Source organism: Anolis carolinensis, chromosome 2 (genome assembly GCF_035594765.1).
Source record: "Anolis carolinensis isolate JA03-04 chromosome 2, rAnoCar3.1.pri, whole genome shotgun sequence".
Classification (NCBI taxonomy): domain Eukaryota; kingdom Metazoa; phylum Chordata; class Lepidosauria; order Squamata; family Dactyloidae; genus Anolis; species Anolis carolinensis.
In genome coordinates, this window is record NC_085842.1 from 27,348,256 (window position 1) to 27,369,786 (window position 21,531).

Consider the following 21,531-nt stretch of genomic DNA (forward strand, 5'->3'; position numbering starts at 1 on the left):
GCTGCCCGGCTTCAGGTCCGTCCCAAGATGGCGAAGTTATTGAGCTGCATCTTGGGGCCGCGGCTGTACCGGGTTTATCGGGACAGGGACCCTCCCAGGATCCGCCGCCTCCGGGATGTGGCCGACGACCCATCGCAGCCTCTCCTGGAACCCTCTTGGGTGAGTCCATTATCCTTACTTTTCTCTCTCGCCCCCTCCCCCGGGCGAAGACTTGGTATATCCCATCTCCCCCTTTTGTAACGAAGCTGGCGGGCTGAACCATTACATCAAGCAGGGGGAGTACGCTCTTGGGCGAGTCCATTACTTTACTTTCCTCGTTACCCCCCGGTGAAGATTTGGTCTATCCCAAGTCTCTCTTTTACAGAGCCTGGAGGGCTGAACCATTACACTAAAACGGGCGGGGCAGGGCGGAGCGGAGGGACAAAGCTATTATGTTCTATGTAAGGGGGATTATTCTGACTCTTTGAAGGAGATATTGGTAAAATAGTAAAAACGAACGGAATAAAAGAAAAGGGTGAGGCTACACCTATCTCAAGCATGGCTTTTATGGCTTCTTTTGTTATACTTCCTCTTCTCCACCCTCAATTGTGTTGCCACCTTCTCCTAGAATCATAGAGTTGGAAAAAACCACATGGTCCATCTATTCCAACCCCCTGTCATGCAGGAAAAGCACAATCAAAGCACCCCTGACAGATGCCCATCCAGCCTCTGTTTTAAAGCCTCCAAGGAAAGAGCTTCCACCACACCACGAGGCAGAGAGTTCCATTGCTGAACAGCTCTTCTTACCTTCAGGAAGTTCTTCCTAATGTTCAGGTGGAATCTCCTCTCCTGCCATTTGAACCCATTGCTCCTAGTCCTAGGTTCAAGGGCAGCAGAAAACAAGCCTGCTCCCTCTTCCTTATGACACCCTTTCACATATTTGTTCATGGCAATCGTATCTCCTCTCAGCCTTCTCTTCTGCAGGCTGAACATACCCAGTTCTTTAAGACTTTCCTCATAGGGATTCGTGGTCTCCAGACCTTTGATCATTTTAGTTTCCCTCCTCTGGTCAGCTTTCAGCTTGTCAATATCTCTTTTGAACTGTGGTGCCCAGAATTTGACACAGTATTCCAGGTGAGGTCTAAACAAAGCAGAATAGAGAAGCACCATGACTTCCCTCAATCTAGGCATTATACTCGTTTTGATGCAACCCAAAATCCCATTGGCCTTTTTAGCTGCTGCATCATACTGTTGGCTCATGTTTAACTTGTTGTCCAGGAAGACTCCAAGATCTTTCTCACATGGGCTGTTGTCAAGCCAGGCATCACCCATCCTGTATCTTTGCATTTCATTTTTTTCTGCCTAAATGGAGTATCTTACCTTTGTCCCTGTTTAAATTCATTTTGTTAGTTTTGGCCCAGCTCTTTAATCTGTTAAGGCCATTTCGAATTCTGATCCTGTCCTCTTGAGTATTAGCTACCCTCCTAATTTGGTGTCAAAAGCATGCCATCTAAACCTTGATCCAAGTCATTAATAACATTACTGGGGTCAGGACCGAAACTTGTGACACTCCACTAGTCACTTCTTTCCAGGATGAAGTGGAACCATTGATGAGCACCCTTTGGTTTCAGTCACTTAACCAATTACAATTGCCACCTGAAAGGAGCTGCAATGTAAATGGGCATCCAACAGGTGTAGCTGTTTCCACAGGAGGAATGTTAGCGTGTTTAAGAATATTGTTCAGATTGTTATTTCTAAAAATAACCCCCAGCCCTGTGCATGTTGTTATTGTTCTCATAAATCCCCATTTAAAATCATAAAGTTGGAAGAGTTTCCCCAAGGGCCATCTAGCCCAACCCCATTTTACTTATCAGATGCACAATCAGACAACCCAGGGCTCTTCCACACAGCCATATAAACCATAATATCAAGGCAGAAAATCCCACAATATCTGCTTTGAACTGGATTATCTGAATCTACACTGCCATATATCCCAGTTCAAAGCAGATAATGTGGGATTTTATTCAGCTGTGTGGAAGGGGTCCCAGACAGATGATCATCCAAGCTCTGCTTGAAAACCTCTAAAGGAAATTCCAACATACTCGAAGGCAGCATATTCCTCTGTTGAACCACTCTTACCATCAGGAAGTTCTTCTTAATGTTTAGATAGCATCTCTGACTCAATTACTTCATATTTTCTAGTTTGTAGAACAGCAGAAAAAAGGCTTGACCCCTCCTCAATGTGACACCTTTTCAGGTATTTAAGCATGGCTCTCACTTCCCCTCTTAGACCTCTTCTACACTGCCATATAACCTAGATTATCTGCTTTGGAACAGATTATATGAATCTACACTGCCATATAATCCAGTTCAAAACAGATAATCTGGATTTTATATCGCAGTGTAGAAGGGGCCCTTTTCCAGGGTAAACATATTTCCCTAAATCGCTTGGTTTCCAGACCTTTGATCATTTTGCGTGGCATGTTTTGCTTATCAATATTGTCATTTAAGTATCAGTTAAGTGCAGTGGTTTGAGGTTTGAACTGTGGGCCTTTCCAAACAGGCCCTATGTCCCAGGATCTGATACCACATTTTCTGCTTATCCCAGATTATCTGGCAGTGCAGACTCTAGTTTAAAGCAGAAAACCTGGGATCAGATCCTGGAATATAGGGCCTGTCTAGAAGGGCTGTATGACTCTGCTCCCTTCTACAGTGCCATTTAATCCAGATTATCAAAGCAGATAACCCACATTATCTGCTTTGAACTGGATTATCTGAGTCTCTACTTCCATATAATCCAGTTCAAAGCAGATAATCTGTGGAAGAAGCCTCTGGGGATCAGAGTTTGAGTCCCCGCTCAGCTGTTAAAACCCATTGGTTGATCCTGGGCAAATCACGTATTTTCATCTCCAGAATACTTTATGATAGTTTGTCCTTGTTGTTGTGTGTCTTCAATACTTCATCTGTTGGGGGTGCTTATGTTTTCCTGCATGGCATGGGGCTCAACTGGATGGATGGTCTTTGTGATTTCTTCCAGCTCCAGGCTTCTAAGGCCCCTTCTACACCACCATATAATCCAGTTCAAAGCAGATAATCTGGATTTTATATGGCAGTGTAAAAGGGGCCTTAGAGTGCATCTACACTGTGAAATGAATGCAGTTTGACACCACTTTGACTTCCATGGTGCAATGCTATGGAATCCTGGAAATTAGTAGTTTTACTAGATCTTGAGCCTTCTCTGTCCAGAGTGCTGGTACCTCACCAAACTGTAATTCCTGTGATCCCATAGCATTGAGTCATGGCAGTCAAATTGCATTTATTTTACAGTGTAGATGCACCCTAAATTGTTTATAGTTCATGCTGACAGTTGCCTTAAGTTGGAAATTACTTGAAAGCACACAGCGACAAGAATAATTTGAAGCAATTAAAAAAAAATTTTTTTTAAAAAGAATGCCTTTAAGTCACCTCAAAGCAGTAAAAGAACAAGGTGAGAAAACATTAAAATCAGGAAATGAAAATAAGAGGAAATGAAAGCAAGATTGAAAGCAGTCAGCAAAAATGTTTTCAAATCCTCAACTAAGCATTCAGGGCAATAAACAATGTGTTCTTGATAGGAAGTAGGAGCTCCCGCCCACCCTTTCCTCAAGCTAGTGGTGCTTGGTACCTACCATCTAAATAGGTAATTTTCCAGTATCTTCAGAGGAAATTCCAGAAATGGAGAATCTCAGTCCCAGCTACTACTGGTTGCCAGAGATTGGAAGGCAGGGTATCTGGAACCAGGTCAGCAAAGAAAATAAACATAATAAAATGTCAGTGACTAAGCAATTGGAAACTTAGGGTGCCTCTACATTGCAGAATCAATGCAGTTTGGCACCACTTGTAACTGTCATTTTGTTGAATAACGGGCGCTGTAGTTTTGCAAAGTGTTTAGCATTGAGTCAAGACAGTTTAAGTGGTGTTAAACTGCATTAATTCTACAGTGTAGAGGCACTCATAGAAAGTGCTTTAGTGTCAGGCCACAGCTGTGTGTGTGTGTCTTTCTACCGGCTTGCCTATTGAATCATGGCAACCTCATGAACATCAGGTTCATGTATAAATATGTGAAGGGAAATCATAGGGAGGAGGGAGCAAGCTTGTTTTCTGCTGCCCTGGAGACAAGGATGAGGAACAGCGGCTTAAAACTACAGGAAAGGAGATTCCACCTGAACATTAGGAAGAACTTCTTAATTGTGAGAGCTGTTCAGCAGTGAAATTCTTTCCCTGGAAAGTGAAGGAGGCTCCTTCTTTGCATGTTTTTAAACAGAGGCTGGATGGCCATCTGTCAGGGGTGTTTTGAATGCGATTTTCCTGCTTCTTGGGAATTGGACTGGATGGCCCACGAGGTATTTTCTATGATGATAGGGCTTTCTTAAGCAACTAAGCCACCTTCTATACTGCCATATAAAATCCAGTTTATCTGCTTTGAACTGAATTATATGGCAGTGTACTTATATAATCCAGTTCAAAGTAGATAATGTCGATGTTCTGCTTTGATAATCTACACTATATGGCAGTGTAGAAGAGGCCCAGTACCCAGGGGATTTTGCCAGTTCCTCCTTTGAAATATAGCCTACAGCTCCTAGAATTCATTACCGATATCACATCCAAATACTAACCAGGGCTGACCCTGCGTAGTTTCCAGGAACAAACAAAATTTGGTGCCTTTAGACCAGGCATGGACAAACTTTGGCTCTCTTGGTGTTTTGGACTTCAACTCCCACAATTCCTAACAGCTGATAGGCTGATGGGAATTGTGGGAATTGAAGTCCATTACACCTGGTGGGCAGAAGTTGCCCATGCATGCTTTAGACTGTATACGGGTATAGTTGTTTGGTTTAGCAAGAGCTCTTCAAGTTTAAGGTCTTTCCCAGCCCCACCTGAGAGGAGAAACACATAATGTTTTGTGTTGAGGATATGTTCTCTGCCACTGAGCAAGAGCTTTTCCTTATGTTTTTGACTTTTAATGGCAAAGTGGCACTGAGGGTTCAATTAATTAACACTCAGAACGATGTTACATTGCAAACTGGAAGTTGGTGAATGTCTACTAATTCCAGAGAATGTTATTCTGAATCGCACTCAGCTGGGCTGTCAGAAATTATAGCCAGGCTGTGGTATTCTGATCCAAAAGAAGCCTCTAAGAAGCTCTGTGCCCTCCACACTGGAATAACCTGTTCCCAATCAGTTTGCATTGCATGAGTCATAGATTCCAGAGGGGTTTGTATCTATCTACAGCTCTCACATTCCTTTATTGTAGATTACGCAGGCTGGATCTGATGGGAATTATGGCTCAAAACCTCTGAGGTCAAGCTACACTGTGGAATTAATGCAGTTTGACACCATTGTAACTGGCATGGCTCAGTGGTATGGAATCATGGGAGTTGTATTTTGACGAGGTCTGTAACCTTCTCTGTCAAAGAGGTCTAGTGCCTCACCAAAGTACAGCCTTCAGAATTCCATAGCCTTAAGCCACGGCAGTCAGAGTGGGGTCAAACTACATTAATTCCATAGTATAGATGTACCCTAAGAGATCAAAAGTCCCTCTTCCCTTAATTATTGTGGTTATACTGACTATCCAGAAAGAGACCATGACAAGGCTTTCAGGAGTCACTTCTAGAAATCAGTTTATATAATGGAGTCTGCTCAGGGATTCTGATCTTGATTCTTCATGAAAATTCCTCACCCTTCATAAGTTGAATACTTTCTTCTACATTACTGCTTTCTCAAATTTTGACCACACTTTCCAAATGGACTTGGTTCTTGAAGGACTTTCCATATGGGCTTGGTTCCTTAAGTACTCCCAAGTACTTACAACACTCTGCCATTAAAGGAATTTTCCTGAAGACCATATTCCAGATGGATAGACTCAATCAGAGAAGCCACAGCCCTGAGTCTGAACAGAGGTATTGAAGATAGGATGACTTGGAAGTCTCTCATTCATAGTATTACCATAAGTCAAAGTTGACTTGATGGCGGTGAACAACAAGAAAAGACTCATTGATCTCAATGGGACTTAAGTTAGCAATGACACACTTGTCTCACAAATTTCAGTGGTTCTACTTTTAAGTTTGGCCAGGTCTCAATCTCACAAAATAGATTTGAAAGGGGAGATCAGTTGCGTCCTTTATTTTGCATGCAGTATGGTTGCTTGCCATTACTGATACTCTCACTATTGATTTCCAAACTCTTGAACATGGTTTAAAAATCACTAACCTAATTCACTGGTAATTCTGTGTAGGCATATGCTCCTTGCAATGCAAGGAATGTTGCTTTGTATCTTATTATCTGCAGCATATTTGTATCTATCTCTGTTGCCTTGACTAGAGATGATATGGTCAAGTAAGTAGAGGCAAGGAGTCTTTCCAAAACCAACTTTATTTTCACTTATAATTCAGTATTCTCTTTCCAGTCTATGACTCTACCATATCGATATCGTCCAAATGTTATGCATTAATGGTCATTTAGCTTCACGGGGAAAGGACACTGGAGCTTCTGATAAGACTTATCTAACACTCCATATGATAACACTCCAGAATATATAGGTTGGAGTGGTTTCTCACACTTACAAGATTGCAGATCATAGGATCATGGGTTGCAGTATTACTGAAGCCACAAATATCTTCCCGTAGATTTTTTCCTTTGCCTTCCACATTTTGGGGTTTGACTTTTATGGATTGGATTCTATGTGGATTTGACTACACTTGTCTCTTCAGGAACCCCTACATTCACTGAGACTGTGGCCAACCTGATACTGAACATAGAGCCTCACAGAAGACTCTCAAAATCTCTAGGTCCTCTAGTATACTGCTTCTTAACATGTGGACCTGACCCAAATGTTGGCTAAATGTTGGGGTCACAAAAAAATTAGAATTAGTAAACAGTTCCGAAACATCACATTTATCTGAATCTAGAGTGTTTACAGTGGATTCTGCAGAAGATGTTTCAACTGTACTTCATAAAAGGGGAAATAGGCCTGTTAGCAAGTCTTGCAAATGCTGATTTGTTTTCAGTAAATGTTTGGTTTTTGTACCTATTTTATATACTCCAATATACCCAGAGTCACGTAAAAATTTATCAGCCGAAAGGGGTCACCGTTCTGTAATGAATGTCCAGCAGATGTTGATTCCAAAGTGATGCTGTAGGACCTAGAGATTTCTAGAGAGAAATCTCTCTAGAAATCTCTCAGGTCAAAAAATAGCCTGTGTGTTTTTAATTGCATTTTTTTTTTACTTTTCTGAGGATCCTGTACCCCTGACCCCACTGAATGTAGATAGCTATCTGTATTTCCTTCTTTTTAGGCTCTTCAATCTTTTCTTTCCCTAAGTCCAAACCAATCGGGAAGATCTTTTCTGTTTGTTTCTGTTTCAGATACATTTCTCTTTCCTAATAAGATCAAAGCTTTAGCTGAGAGCAGGAACTAATAATAGAATGAAAAGAGCTGTCTCTTTTCTTTAACCATATGCTGGAGAACGTGCCGGCTGTATACCCCCTTTTTGGCCCCTGCTGAGCTGTGCCATCACAGCATTGGCAGGAATGGCCCTCGCTGCCATCTGCTGAAATCGCCGTGGCTTTGTCCAGATCCTTCCATCCCTGTCACATTCTGTCCTGGCAACCTTTATAGGCTGAATGGTTCAAGGGCATGCTATAGGAAAAGCTACCACAGTAACTGCCTGTTTGATGGTAATACAGCTGGGGCAGAGTCAGTACGGCCTGCATTTCACATACAATCCCTAGGGCGATTTTTGTGAACCCCTCTGGTATTCCCTTTGAAAAAATGGATTTTTGGGGGGATGATGTGGAATTTCCTTTTAACCTTATATACCCTAAAATGCTCACTAGAGCAGAATTTTGTAAAGCTTTTCCACTCACGACCCCTTTCCGCCTGATAAACTTTTACATGGCCCCAAGTACATAAAATAAGTATAAAAATCAAACATCTACTGAAAATAAATCAGCATTTGCAAGGCTTGCTAAACAGGCCAATTTATCTTTTTGTGGCACACAGCTAAGCATTTTCTGCAGAGTCCGCAGTAAACACTGCATGTTGTTGTTAACATATTTGTGAAAATGGGTGCTGTTTAGAAACCTTTTCCTGTTGCTAAATTTGTAGGACCCCAACATTAAGCTAAGGGGACCCCGTTTGGGTCTGGAGCCGCAGTTTAAGAAGTGGTGCTCTCGAGAATGTCAGGGACAGCTTTGCGACTACCTGGCCTCCCAGTTCAGATGAGAACCCCCCTCCCTGTGAATAAACATTGGATGTACAAAATCTGTCCCATCCATTTTACCTGCCAGCTTTGTATCAAACAGCAGGAGTTGCACCAATGCTGACACCCTTCTGATACCAGCTTCAGGAAATACATCACCTACTTCTATGTGGATCTCCGGATATTGTTTGACTGTAGCCCCCATCTATTCTATCAGCATAGCTGAATGATAATGGAGGATGGGAGCTGCCATCCAAAAACAGCTGGGTTACTGTTCTCCATCCTAGTTAAACTGAGAAGTGACTCTGGCATGTTGCATATTTTGAAACTGAACTCTTCAGTGTTGTGTAACTAGGTGATGCTAAATGACCTGACACCATACGCCCACAAGAATGAGCTTTGTGGAGGAAATGTAGATTTGCTAATCATTCGTGCCTTACCCTCGCCCCAAGGAACAAAAGGCAGTACACGTGAGATTGACTTAAAGATAATTGTCAAAAGAAAATGTTTTGTGTGGTCTTCGAGGCTTGCCAGCAGAGGATAGAAAAATATCTGCCTGGATTGCTGTCACTACATGACATACTATAGATACTAATTTGTGTGAACCATAACAACAACAACAACAACAACTTTATTTTTGTACTCCATCTCCCCGGAGGGACTTAGGGCGGCTTACATGGGGCCAAGTTGCACTGTGTCGGCTTCCCATTATATGATGTCGTCAAATGTTCTTCAATCTGCCACCCTAGAAAGTTCAGGATGGCTAAGCTTATATCCCTTAGATAATGATTCCCAAATTCCCAATGCAAACATGCTTCAGCTACCAGTGGCCCTGATTCTGGGAATTGTAGTTCAGCAACAAGTAGGGATCCAAGGTGGAAATTGCTGCCCTAAAGCTACAGTTTAAGCTAGAGACAAATGCAGGACCAGTTCTGCAACATATAGAAAGAAGAACATGAACAGTGTGTGTTAAGTTGCACAGTGGTTGAAGGAGATTGAAGGAAGACTGTAATCTACCATTAGGTCTTGGTAAGATTTGCAGTAAATCGGCCTGACTCTGCAACTGCCAGTTGTTTATCAATTATATTTCAATGGCAAATTAGAGCGTTGAAGTCTTTAATCTTTAAGAATTTAGACATAGATTTTTATTTGCACATGTGGTTATTCTTAGGTTTATGGTTCACCAGTTCGGGCAGATGATGGATTTGTAGAATTTTCTTTCTGAAATCCTGAGACCCAACAGTCTGACATTAGTGCAAAACATAGATTTCTAGAATTCTGAACCCCAAAATCAAAGAGTTGTCAGGAACAGAAGTTCAGCCTGTGGCCAGTCCAGGAATATCCCATAAGGAACCACTGAAAATCCATCACCTTCTAAGATAGTATTTTCTATGGTGTTTTTTCTTCTTTTGAATACATGATCTGAACAAAGTGGAGCACTCTTTCAGCACAAAACTCCATTCCAGATTAATGCACGCTTTCTTCATTTGAGTATTGGGGAATTGTTGCTGTTGCTGGAAGTCAGAAATCCTGGCAGATGCACTACAAAAACGTCCCTCAAGAACTCCCAGTCAATTGAGGCGTACTTTCTTCCCATTTTTGGAATAAATTATCTCTGCCCTTGCACTGAGCCAGTGTTTTGCCTTTGATCCCATTAGGTTTTGGACTTTATGGTTCTGCAAAATGCAGGAATCTTAAGACTGACAACAGCCCTTTCTAAGTGATGTGGCTTTCAGATATCTATCCCTTGTCTGTTTGGAGCTAGAGATGCATCAGTTTGTGAGTGCGTTGCCTAATGTGAGCTGAAGTGTCACTCCCATCAGCCATAGCTAGTGATGAAGGACGATAGGAGTCCAACCTCATTTGGAAGGTCACTGTTCTCCACTGTTGTTCTTGTAGACACTTCTGAACATGAGCTGGTGGCATGGGTGTGTCAGTGCAAACCTACCTAATGTGTTTGCAATGTGACATTAAAAATGTAGCAAGCTTTCTGTCTTGAGGAGGCAAAATAAAATGTTTCCTACAGATAAAAAATTCAAAGTTAACTGATTAAGGCATGCAAGTCCCCAGAAGTCAGAAGAAAAAATGCACCAGTTCTTTTGGAGGAGATTTCTTTTCTCCCTGACCCTTCTCTTAATGTTGTTTTCCCTGGCCTTTTTTTGTTTTCAAGATGTAAATCTCCAGCTCAGCAAATGCTCAATTTCTTTCCACAGGAATCATATTACCAGCCACGGACACTTGAAAAACATGCTGACAGCATCCTAGCCCTGGTGAGTGTTCTTTCTCATCCCTCTTATCCGTTCTGAATCTTGTTGCTCTTCTGCAAGGATTAATGGTGATCTTCACATGCAAGGAAATGATCCAAAAAATTAAACACTTAAGGATAAAAAACAACAGAAAATAATTTCAAAATGGTATAGAAACATTACTAATAAATGCTGACATAAGTGCAGGGAGACTGGTACATTTTCACATATGTGGTAGGATTGTATTGAAATCCAAAAATATTACAATGAAGTCAGTGGAGTAATAAAGGGAATAATAGGGCAAAAATTATATTGGAATAAATCCTGATTTCTGTCCGTCAATATAGATGTAAAGGAGGGGAACAATGAATGGACATAAATACTAAAATTTATGATATCTGCTATACATGCCACAATTGCCGTAGGTTGGATAGACAAAACAAGGTGGGATCTGGAAACATGGTGAACCTATCTCTCTAAATATTTAATTAACAACTTTATCAGTCAAAGGAAAAATAAATAATTGAATAGATTTTTAAAACCGGGCTGGAAAAGGAAATGGTATTGTTTAATCGACAAAACGGAAGGAAATGATAGGTAAAGAATTTTGAACCAGGTCATCCAGGCAATTAAATCAGTGTATTGATATTAGCTGACCCAGTTGGGGGATGGGAAGAGGGGTGGGTGAGATGGGGGGATTCAAGGGGAAATGAATGTTCTATATTGAAAAGGGAAGTACAAACTAAACCTATAACTTAGTTACAAAAATTGTAAATAGTCACTTACATTGATTGATAGAATGTCAAGGTTTGTACTATGATGTATTGTTAGCTGTATGATTGTCAAAAAAAGTAAACAAATGAGAAAAAAACATGCCAGGAAATGATATGATGTAGTGGACTGACCCAATTCGGCTGCGGCTGCGGATGCTATCCTTGATTGATCATCTTGCGGAACACAACACAAACAAAAATTATCAAGCCAGTTCATCAAGTAGAAAGATTACAGTCAATCCTTCTTAAAGTGTGGTTTGTGAACCAGTACCACTCCCCAAGATGTTGGCTGCAAAGACCTGTTGAGTTTTTAGGAAAGAAGCAATTGTAGCCAATGGGCACAAATATGGAACAGTACAGGAGATGAAAGCTGCTGCCTTTGAGCTACTTCTTCCTCCAATACAGTCAGTCCTTGGCATTCGCAGAACACAGGACCCTCAAAAAAGTTTTTAAATGCAAACAAACATGTGCCATTTTTAACCTCAGAGAGGAACCCTCTGTGGTGCAGTAGGCTGAGCTGCTGAACTTTCTGACCGAAAGGTTGGCGGTTCGAATCCGGGGAGCAGGTGAGCTCCTGCTGTTAGCTCCAGCTCTTGCCAACCTAGCAGTTCAAAAACATGCAAATGCAAGTAGCTCAATAGGTACTGCTCCGGCAGGAAGATAATGGTGCTCTATGCAGTCATGCTGGCTATGCAGGTGTCTACAGACAATGCCGGCTCTTCGGCTTAGAAATGGAGATGAGCACCAACCCCCAGAGTTGGACACGACTAGACTTAATGTCAGGGGAAAACCTTTACCTTTACTTTAACCTCAGAGAAGCACTCTGTAAGAATGTCTAGGTCTTCTAACATGACTCTGTATTCAACCTCTGATACAAGTAGACCATTTAGTTGCAGTGCAGTACTTAGAGATCCCTAGAAACAAGACTTTAATCCAGGCACAAGCAAACCTTGGACCTCCTGGTGTTTTGGCTGTTAGGGATTATGGGAGCTGAAGTCCAAAACACCTGAAGGGCCAAAATTTGCCCGTACCTACTTCTAATCAAATCCACAAGTATCAAACCTATAAATGTGGGGGCCAATTGCATATGGCTTCTGGGATAATGGGTTGTCAATGGAGGTGATTTTGAAGAGCACCTTGAATGGTCACCTGTGCCACAAAGTAGCTGATCCCCCCCCCCCCCCAGAGCACCGTGCTCCCAAGGGTCATTGAATCACTTTAAATGAGGAAGGAATGTATTTTGAAATGCTCCCATAGAGAGGAGTGGCTATGTAATTTTATTTGCTTAAACCTCCTTGCCTCCAGTCATGATTCAGATAGCAAAGAAACATTAAGTCAGTCTTTTATATGGGCAAGTGTACTAAAGTTGTTCAGTTCTTTGATTCTGAAAGCACTTGGAGATGTGATTCACACTTCTCTACTTTTTAGTACAATATTTTTGTACAGAGTTTTTCAACCTGGCGCCCCCAGATGTTTTTTGGTCCCCAGTTTACCAGCTGTTAGGATTTCTGGGAGTTGAAAGCCAAAAACATCTGGGGACCCCCAGGTTGAGAACTACTGTTCTAGCTCCTTATTCTTCATGGCATTGTACTGAAGAGCCAGTGTGCCTCCCCCCTCCTCAGGAGCTCAAATGTCAGCCTCTCCCTCCCCTGGCCTGTTGCCTATTCTTCAGAGGCTGTTAAGAGCAGCAAGGACTCATTAGGCACACACAGTGGAAGCACATTTACTGGCAACTCTGTCCCCCAGGGTTTTACATTTTCACCTGTAGCTATGGATACATCAGCTCCTTGGCTGTGTTTCTCATTCTGCAGCCTTGATTCTCTGTTGGCCGTAACCATTAAACTCTGCCTGGTGCCCTTGACTTTCTCCTTTCTGCTGTCCTTAACACAAGACATCTGTGAGAAGCCTCACTGATGTCTTGTGTTTAAAAAAGTCTTAGAAATATTGATTTTCTTTGTAACTTATATTCGTCCTTTACTGTGTCCTTTTAGGCTTCCGTACTGTGGTCCATTTCCTACTATTCTTCCCCATTCGCTGTGTTTTACCTGTACAGAAAAGGTATGAGCTGCTTCTCTTTGTGACTTCCTCTAACAAGAGGGTCCGCTTCCAGTCTAACATGGTCATTTGGAGCTTTTGTGGGGAAGGGACTGTAACTCAGTGGCAAAGTATCCATTGCACATGCCAGAGGCTCCAAGTTCAACATTTGCCATCTTCAAGTCAGATTAAGGGTGTGTCTACACTGTAGAATTAATGCAGTTTGACATCATGTTAACTGCCATGACTCAGTGCTTTGGAAGTCTGGGATATCTAGTTTTGTGGACTATTTACACCTTTCTGTTAGAGCCCTCTAGTGCTACAACAAAGTACAAGTCCCAGGATTGCATAGGATGTAAACATAGCTGTTAAAGTAGTGTCAGTCTACTATAACTCTAATGCAATCTAAGAAAGACTTTTCTCTGCATCTTTAGAGATAATAATAAAGACTGAAACCAAAAGCAATGCTTCTTTGATTAGTGGGATGCAATAGGTTGGTTCCACAACCTACTGAGGGTTGAACTTTTAAAAAATACCCCTCCCCCCACAAAACACCCCATTTGTGAATGTCTTCCTGTAACATCAAATCCTGCAGAGTGTCATGCTGATGTCTCAGTCAGTCCTGATTCAGAGGCATTTGTCCACCATGACATCCCAATAGCATCCCAATACATCTCCATAAGGGCTTCATAAAAATGAAATGTGCAGATATAGGATGGTTGACACCTGCCAAAAAAACAGTCCACAGTGAAAGGGATCTAGGAGTCTTGGAAGACTGCAAGCTGAACATGAGTCAACAGTATGATGCAGCAGCTAAAAAAGCCAGTGCGATTCTAGGCTGCATCAATCATAATATAGTCTCAAGATCAAGGAAAGTCATGGTCCCACTCTATTCTGCTTTAGTCAGACTTCACCTGGAATAACACTGTGTCCAGTTCTGGGCATCACAATTCAAGAAGGGTATTGCGAATTGACCAGAGAAGGGCAACCAAAATGGTCAAATGTGTGAGTAACCCCTGAGGGAGCTGGGTATGTTTATTCTGGAAAAGAGAAGGTTAAGAGCAGACATGATGGCTATATTGAAATATTTGAAAGGATGTCGTAGTGGGGAGGGGACGCACTTGTTTTCTGCTACTCAGGAGACTAGGATGCAATGGAGCAATGGATTCACATTGTAGGAAAAGAGATTCCACCTAAATATTATGAAGAACTTCCTGATAGTAAGAGCTTTTTGGCAGTAGAATATGCTGGCTTGGAATGTGGTGGAGTTTCCTTCCCTGGAAATTTTAAAGCAAAAACCGGATGATAATAATAATATTTTGGGTGACCATCTGTTGGGGGTGCTTTGATTATGTGTTTTTGCATGACAAGGAGTTGGATTGGATAGCCCTTGGGGTCTCCTCTGATTCTATGGCCCTTTGTACACTACTATATAAAATCCAGATTATCTGCTTTGAACTGGATTATATGGCAGTGTAGACTCAGATAATCCAGTTCAAAGAAGATAATGTGGATTATCTGATTAGATAAACTGGATTATATGGCAGTGTAAAAAGGACCTATGACTCCTTCCAGTGAGACATATCCAACATGGGACTCATTCAGACATCTATTGCGAATAGATGCCTCAAATTCACAAAGAGACCGAAGCTTCTCTCCAGTTTAATGGAGTGGGATGGGGTCTATAAAGCCATGAGAAGCTAGGGCAGGGTTGTTTACCTGGAAGTTTGCATTGCTTTTTTGAAAGCTTTGCTCATAGAAATCTATTATTCTTTATGGAGTAGGGTGCTGCCTTGCATCATGAGACAGCTGCAGGCACAGCATTAAACAAAGCCCTCTTTGTGAGAGCAATGTGACAAATGTTACAGAGCCTTTGAAAAGCTTGTTCTGCCCAATAGACATTTTTCCAGAACACTCTTTGTTTTATAATAACTCTTCCCCAAGCCAATACTTCCCTGTTGCATTAGACTGTAGCACTAACCGGGATGGCAGTTGCCAAAATTTCCTCATGAAGAGGAAAAGGAAAATGAGCTTTGAATCTGAACTGCTGTTATTGGGTGTCATAGATGGACAAATTAAAAGAGAACAAGAAAAGATCATGCAATATATGTTGACAGCAACCAGGTTAGTATACTCTTAAAGATGGAAGTACAAAGATTGGATATTGAACATTTCCAGGTAGAAATCGATACATTCACCATGTTAATGAGATTAACATGAGTTGACAATTTTGTTAAATTGTGGGAGCATTTCTTACACTCTGTGCGGGTGAGAAATTGAGAGGTGATTTTTCACTAGTGTGGAGAACTAGTATTTTGGTTTTTAAGGCTGCATGTTGAAATAAGTTATATACTGTATGTGTGCATAGTAAAGACAAATTTCATAATTAATAGGTGACAATGAGGGGAAAGCTAAAAGTCAGCTATGTTTAGCTTGATATCAATGTATGTAATATTAATATACAATCAGCCCTCCACATTTGCTGGGGTTAGGGATGCAGGATCTCCATGAAAGTGGAAAAAAATGAATAAAAATGTCTGAGAGTTCACTTCTATAGGAATCTGTAAGTTATCCATCTTGGCTCTATGGTCAGCTTCTCCCAGAAGATGTCCATAGAACCACAGTGCAGGAGCTAGAAATTCTTAAAGACATATTATGTCTAGGAATCTTTAGATCCTCCTGGATGACTGCTATCATCCTCTGGTGGAAGTAGACCATAAAGTCACCCATGAGGATCAAGTTTTTCAAGAAAGAACATACTATGAATAATCAAATCTGCAAACATTAATGCTGCAAATGTGCAGGACTGATCGTAATTATATGTCAAATCTTATGCCATGCCAAGTGTAAAATGTATGTATGTGTTTATATGACTGTGTAAATTTCCTGTAAAAATAGAGAATCCATTTAATATGTATGTTGGTTGATTGTTAAAGAAGGTTTAGTGTTTATATCTAAAACCACAATAACAAATTAATTTTAAACAATGAAGGGGAAAGGGAAAATATCCTTGTCCAGTATACTTTGAAAGCACTGTGCTGATTACCTCACCCTGTCTACATCTCCCTCTCTTTTTAGGGTATCTGACAATGTCAAAAGTGGTTGCTATTTCTCACTACGTTGGGACCATGATGCTCTTGCTGGCTGGGATTGCCTGCCTTAGAGGTGAGCACTTCCTAGGGTGCAAAAGGCACAATATCATCAACTAGGCCAGGGAGACTTCTGAGATGGGAGATTTGTATGTATCATAATTTTGTATACAGTTTATAAGGTACTTAAGCAAGTAAATACAGAAAAGACTGAACCCTGTCACAGAGAACTTTCAACATGAACCTCCACAGAGGGCAAGGAGTAGAAGGATAGCACAGAATACTAAAGATGTTAGAGGCATGAGTGATAAGGGATAGATTGGTGTGTGGGCAAGTAGATTTTATTTATCAGTCTCTGGATGTATCTACAGTGTAAAATTACTGCAGTTTCATATTGCTTTAACTTGCCATGGTTCAATATTATGGAATCATAGGTATTGTAGTTTTACATGCTCTTTAGCTTTCTCTGCCAATCAGTGCTGATGCTTCACTAGATATAAATGCTAGGATTCCATAGCATTCTGTCATATCATTTTAAATGGTGCAAAACTGCATTAATTCCACAGTGTGGATGCAACCTCTATGTCCGCATTAATGGTGTGTGATTGAGAGATGGAAAGAGGTGGGCTTGAAGAAAAGCTTTGGTAGATGGAGATGAAGGGCTATCACCTCAATGAGCAAGCAAAATTGATAGTGCAGCACAAAATAACCCCAGTATCCATGGGAAACGTGTTCCCAGACTTCACATAAATCTGTGAAACTGCAGGAAATATCAAACCCTATTGAAATATAGGACCGCTGGCCCAAGAATACTATAGAGTAACACTGGAGGACCTTGAAAAAGGCCCAGAGAGGCCATATTTTGTCAAATGTGGATAAAAGAACCCTCATATACTAGTCCTACAAATAGAGGGACCATACTATACTGTAATTTCAGTCTTTGATGATCTGACTCTTCCTTGCAGGCATTGGTCGCTGGACTAACCCTCAGTATATCCAGTTCATTACCATCCTTGAGGATGCCCACCGGTATGGCACACCTGAGCACAAGGTAAGACAGGTCACCACTGACAGGCACCATTCTAACTGTCTCCTTAACCCAATGTCTGGCTCCTAACCTGAGCTTAAGCTTAAGAAAGATAGTTTGTGGTAGGGTGCTTCTCCTTGAAACACCCAGATAGTGTAACCGCTGGCCCAGCAACCTGGGGATTCTTGGAAATTCAATCGAGAAAGTAACTTTTCTGAGGTTTGTTGAAAGGCCATGACTAATAGCCACAGTTTATGCATGATAATGACAGCAGCTCGGAGGGATTTATTTTGCAAGTACCGTATATATTCATGTATAAGTCTAGAAATCTTAATTTTAACATTGGCTCATAAAACCATGGGTTTTTGTAAATACTGTATATTAATTCTGATCAGGAAAAGAACCACCCTTCTCTGAGTAGTCTGGCAAAAGTGTAGTCCATCCCAAGAGAACCTAAATAAACCATCAAAGGAGCTCAGAGAGAGTAGTGGAGGGCCAGGGCTTCTTTTAGGTTCTCCTGGGACATTCTAGCTCTTGCCTTTCTTCAGTTCACACAGAGAAGTGAATGTTTCCTTTTAAATGAGAGTTAATATTCTACCTTATCTTTGAGTTTAAAAGGAACAATCCCTTTCTCTTGAGTAGAATGAAAACAGATTTTTTTTGAATGCTTAGACAGGAAAATGCCAGGTAGTAATGATGGGGGCACTGAAGTGGTGCTAGTTTTTATCTTTCTGTGGAATGACCCTCAATTTGTCTATCTGTCATATCTAAATCCATAATTTTGGACCCAAAATCTGATCTTGTTTTGCCAAAGGCTTTCATGGCCAGAATCACTAGGGTTTTGTGTGGTTTCCAGGCTGTATGGCCATGTTCTAGCAGCATTTTTTCCTGACATTTAGTCTGCATCTGTGGCTGACATCTTCAGAGGATGCTCAGAAGATGCAAGCCACAGATGCATGTGAAACATCAGGAGAAAATGCAGCTAGAACACGTACATATGGCCCGGAAACCACACAACACCCTAACCTGTCCTTGACTTATACAGGAGGTAAACTTATACAAGAGTATATATGGTATATGATCCAATACTGAATTAAAATGTTTGGCATACCTGGTGCAATCAGTCCAAGTAGTTAGTATAAAAGGCAGCTGCTCTATGACCAGCAGGGACTGGAGCATATATCCCTTGTATCTGTCACTACAGAACCTCATAAGCTGTTATCCATCTTCTCTTAACACATATTTCCTGCTCTTTCCTACATCTTTGATGTTGCTTTAGATTTTTGAAATGTATTTGCTTACTGTGTGTGTAGCACTTGTCTGGATCTGACGAGGTTCTTTGGTCTAGGGAGAAAATATTGTGTGTGGACTTAAGCAGTTTATTTCATGAACAGTCTTCATCTGAAAGCAGGGTTGTGGTGAATTTGTTGTTTGTGAATTGACTGCAGTTATCTACTGTTGTTTTAAAATTGTATTATTCTGATTTTATGCTATATGTGTTGACGGGAGTTGTTATATAATTTTATGTGACTTGTTTTATACTTTTGTACCGTTTTTACCTGTTGTATGTTATATGTGCATCCCAGAGTGCCTTGTAAGCAGCTCCGAGTCCCTACGGGGAGATAGTGGTGGCATAGAAATAAAGTTTATTATTTATTATTATTATTGTCGGACTGGAGAGCCTTCATTATTAACTATCTTGCTAGGGCTAATGGGAGTTGTAGTCTTAGACTTTGAATTCCAATTCCAGCTCTGGTCAGAAAAAAAATGTTGCCATTAAAATTGTATTGATCCAATTTCTATTTTGTCCCATTTTGTGCTTTTTAGAAAAAACTTGCCAGCTACAATTTTGACTTCAGGAGTTGGCCAGTGGACTTCCGATGGGACGCAGCTACAAGCCGGTGGGTAGGAATCCAAAAATAATAGGAAACCCTTATCTTCTAAACTGTAGAGTTGCTTCTTCTCAGTCTGCATGCCTTCCTCCATCCTTCCAGAATGAAGTCAGTTCTTTCTAGGAAATTCTGATACCAGATTTGACTTTACTGTATTATGTTGAATGGATTTGAATATGCATAAAGGTCAGCCATTGTGCATATTCACCAAGCATATTTAAGAATGCATATGGATGGCACTAGTGGAGGATTTACATATTAACCAGTCAGTGTGCATAATTTTCAGATGACAGCTGTGAACATCAAAGAGCTATTTTGTTCATTGCCCATTATTATGTATGGCTTTCCCTGGAGTCTTTGTACATTTGCTGCCCTCTGAGTGTGGATTTCAGACCATTCACCATGACGTTTTCTTACCTGCCACAATTTGATGTCAGGGTTTTTTTGTTTGTTTTTTGTTTTGCATTTTGGAATGCCTGTGTACACATATATCCCTAGACAAAAACACAAAATCATGGAATAGCAAGGTCCTGCTTCTTGCCAATACATGAATCCACAGCTTCAAGTACCCTGAGAATTGGACATCCAATCTCTGTTTAAAAACCTTCAATGAAGGAGAGTCTATCACCTTCTGGCAGAGTTTATTCTACTGTTGAACAGCTCTTACACTCATGAGGTTTGTTTAAGTGGAAACTCTTCTATGATAATTTGCATCCATTGGTTTGGGTCCTAATCATTAAACTGCAGGAAACAAGCAGGTGTTTGAAGTTGAGTATCATACCGCCTGTTATTTTAAGTGTGATGGTTTTGAACAGTTTCCTGTTCTCTAACTCCTGCAGGTCAGATTCTCGTAATGTCTCCCTGTTGCGGCCAGAACCAAAGCACCAAAGTGCCATCAATGGCCTCCTGCATACCATAAAGAAGCTGCCCTGCCAAATTGCCAGGTACTCTTCTTATTTATGCTTTGTATTTTGTTTTGTGATGGGGAAAAGTGAGATTATCTGCAGACAGGAGACAATATTAAGAATGTATGGCTCTCCAGATTTTGGACTATAGCTTTCACGAGACCTAGTTCATACAACCACTGGAGGACCGTTTTCCTGTGTCTGCTATAAGAAGTGGTTGTTATATATACTTGTGTATAAGTCGATTTCATAGATTGGTTGCCAGCAGAAGGCAGGCAAAAGATAAGAAGATAAGAAAACAGGAGTGTCTTAAGCCACAGTGAGGGGGAATTGAGCTGAATGGTGAAAGAAGAAACACTAGTGGTGCCAAAGAATATTTGGCTCATTTTTTGCAGGCCTGCTGTAGTTCAACTTTACATACACACACTCTCCTTGGTTCTCCGCAGCCAGCTGCTTGTCTCTTTCTCCCCAACTTCTTTGAGAAAGCAAGCAGACCAGCTGCAGCTGAGAAAGCAAGGAAGAAATGAGACATCAGCAGCCTCTTGAGCCGCAGCAATTGCAGCAGCAGTGGGAGGGAAGAATCTATCTGAATCATGAGTAAAGAAACACTGGTGGTGCGGAGAGGTATTTGGCTCAAGAGGCTGCTAAAATTTCATCTTTTTTTGGTTTTTTTTGCCTCTTCTGGCTCAACAGCCCTCGGTTTCTCCTTCCATTTTCTCCCCAACTTCTCCAAGGAAACAAGCAGACTAGCAGCAGCCAGGGAAAGCAGGCAAAAGATGAGATATTTCAGCTGGTCCACTTTCTTCCTCAGAGAAGTTGGAGAGGTGGAGGAGAAAGAGATAGCAAGCTGGCTAAAAGAAGTACTGACCATTTCCGTTATTCCTGCTAGGGAGGTTAGTGCCAAAAAGCCACAATTGCTGCCATTTTCCTGCCCAGGCATTCAAGAATGTAAGAAGTGGTGATGTAATGTACATTTTGACCTTACTATAAGTCAATTCTTGTTTGAGGTCAATTTTCTGAAATAAAATTTTGACTTATACACGAGTATACAGTAGATGGGGATGTCACCACGCTAGTGCACCATTGGCTGCAGAGCTTTGAAAAGTTATTTTGGATTTCATGTTCCAGAATTCCACAGTCAGAATCCAGAGATCATGTTTGTTGTGGGATTCTCGGAGTTGCCCAAGTGAGTGCCAAACTTGTTGGACTATTAGGAATAAAAGTTAAGCACTAAAAGATTATGCTCTCTCTCAAAATCTGATTTGCTAATTGGACAACAGATAAAGAAGCTGAATATGGAAAAGAAAAGTTAATGGATTGTTTGCCTACAGGCAATTTGGAAATGA

The 21,531-nt window shown here is 41.1% G+C and overlaps 1 protein-coding gene across 2 annotated transcripts in view; it reads left to right on the forward strand.

Moving 5' to 3' along the window:
* The first annotated feature begins 25 nt into the window (after positions 1–25).
* abhd16a (abhydrolase domain containing 16A, phospholipase) overlaps positions 26–21,531 on the forward strand; it is a 40,555-nt gene continuing 19,049 nt past the window's right edge. The window contains exons 1-7 of one of the 2 annotated variants that reach the window (XM_003228157.4): positions 26–159; positions 10,433–10,489; positions 13,230–13,296; positions 16,351–16,437; positions 17,327–17,412; positions 19,216–19,289; positions 20,120–20,224. In XM_003228157.4, coding sequence (XP_003228205.2) covers positions 28–159; positions 10,433–10,489; positions 13,230–13,296; positions 16,351–16,437; positions 17,327–17,412; positions 19,216–19,289; positions 20,120–20,224 — 608 coding nt within the window. In that variant the 5' untranslated portion in view covers positions 26–27. Of the gene's footprint in view, positions 160–10,432; positions 10,490–13,229; positions 13,297–15,216; positions 15,397–16,350; positions 16,438–17,326; positions 17,413–19,215; positions 19,290–20,119; positions 20,225–21,531 lie in introns of those variants that run through there. The other variant, XM_062969515.1, reaches the window with a different exon arrangement.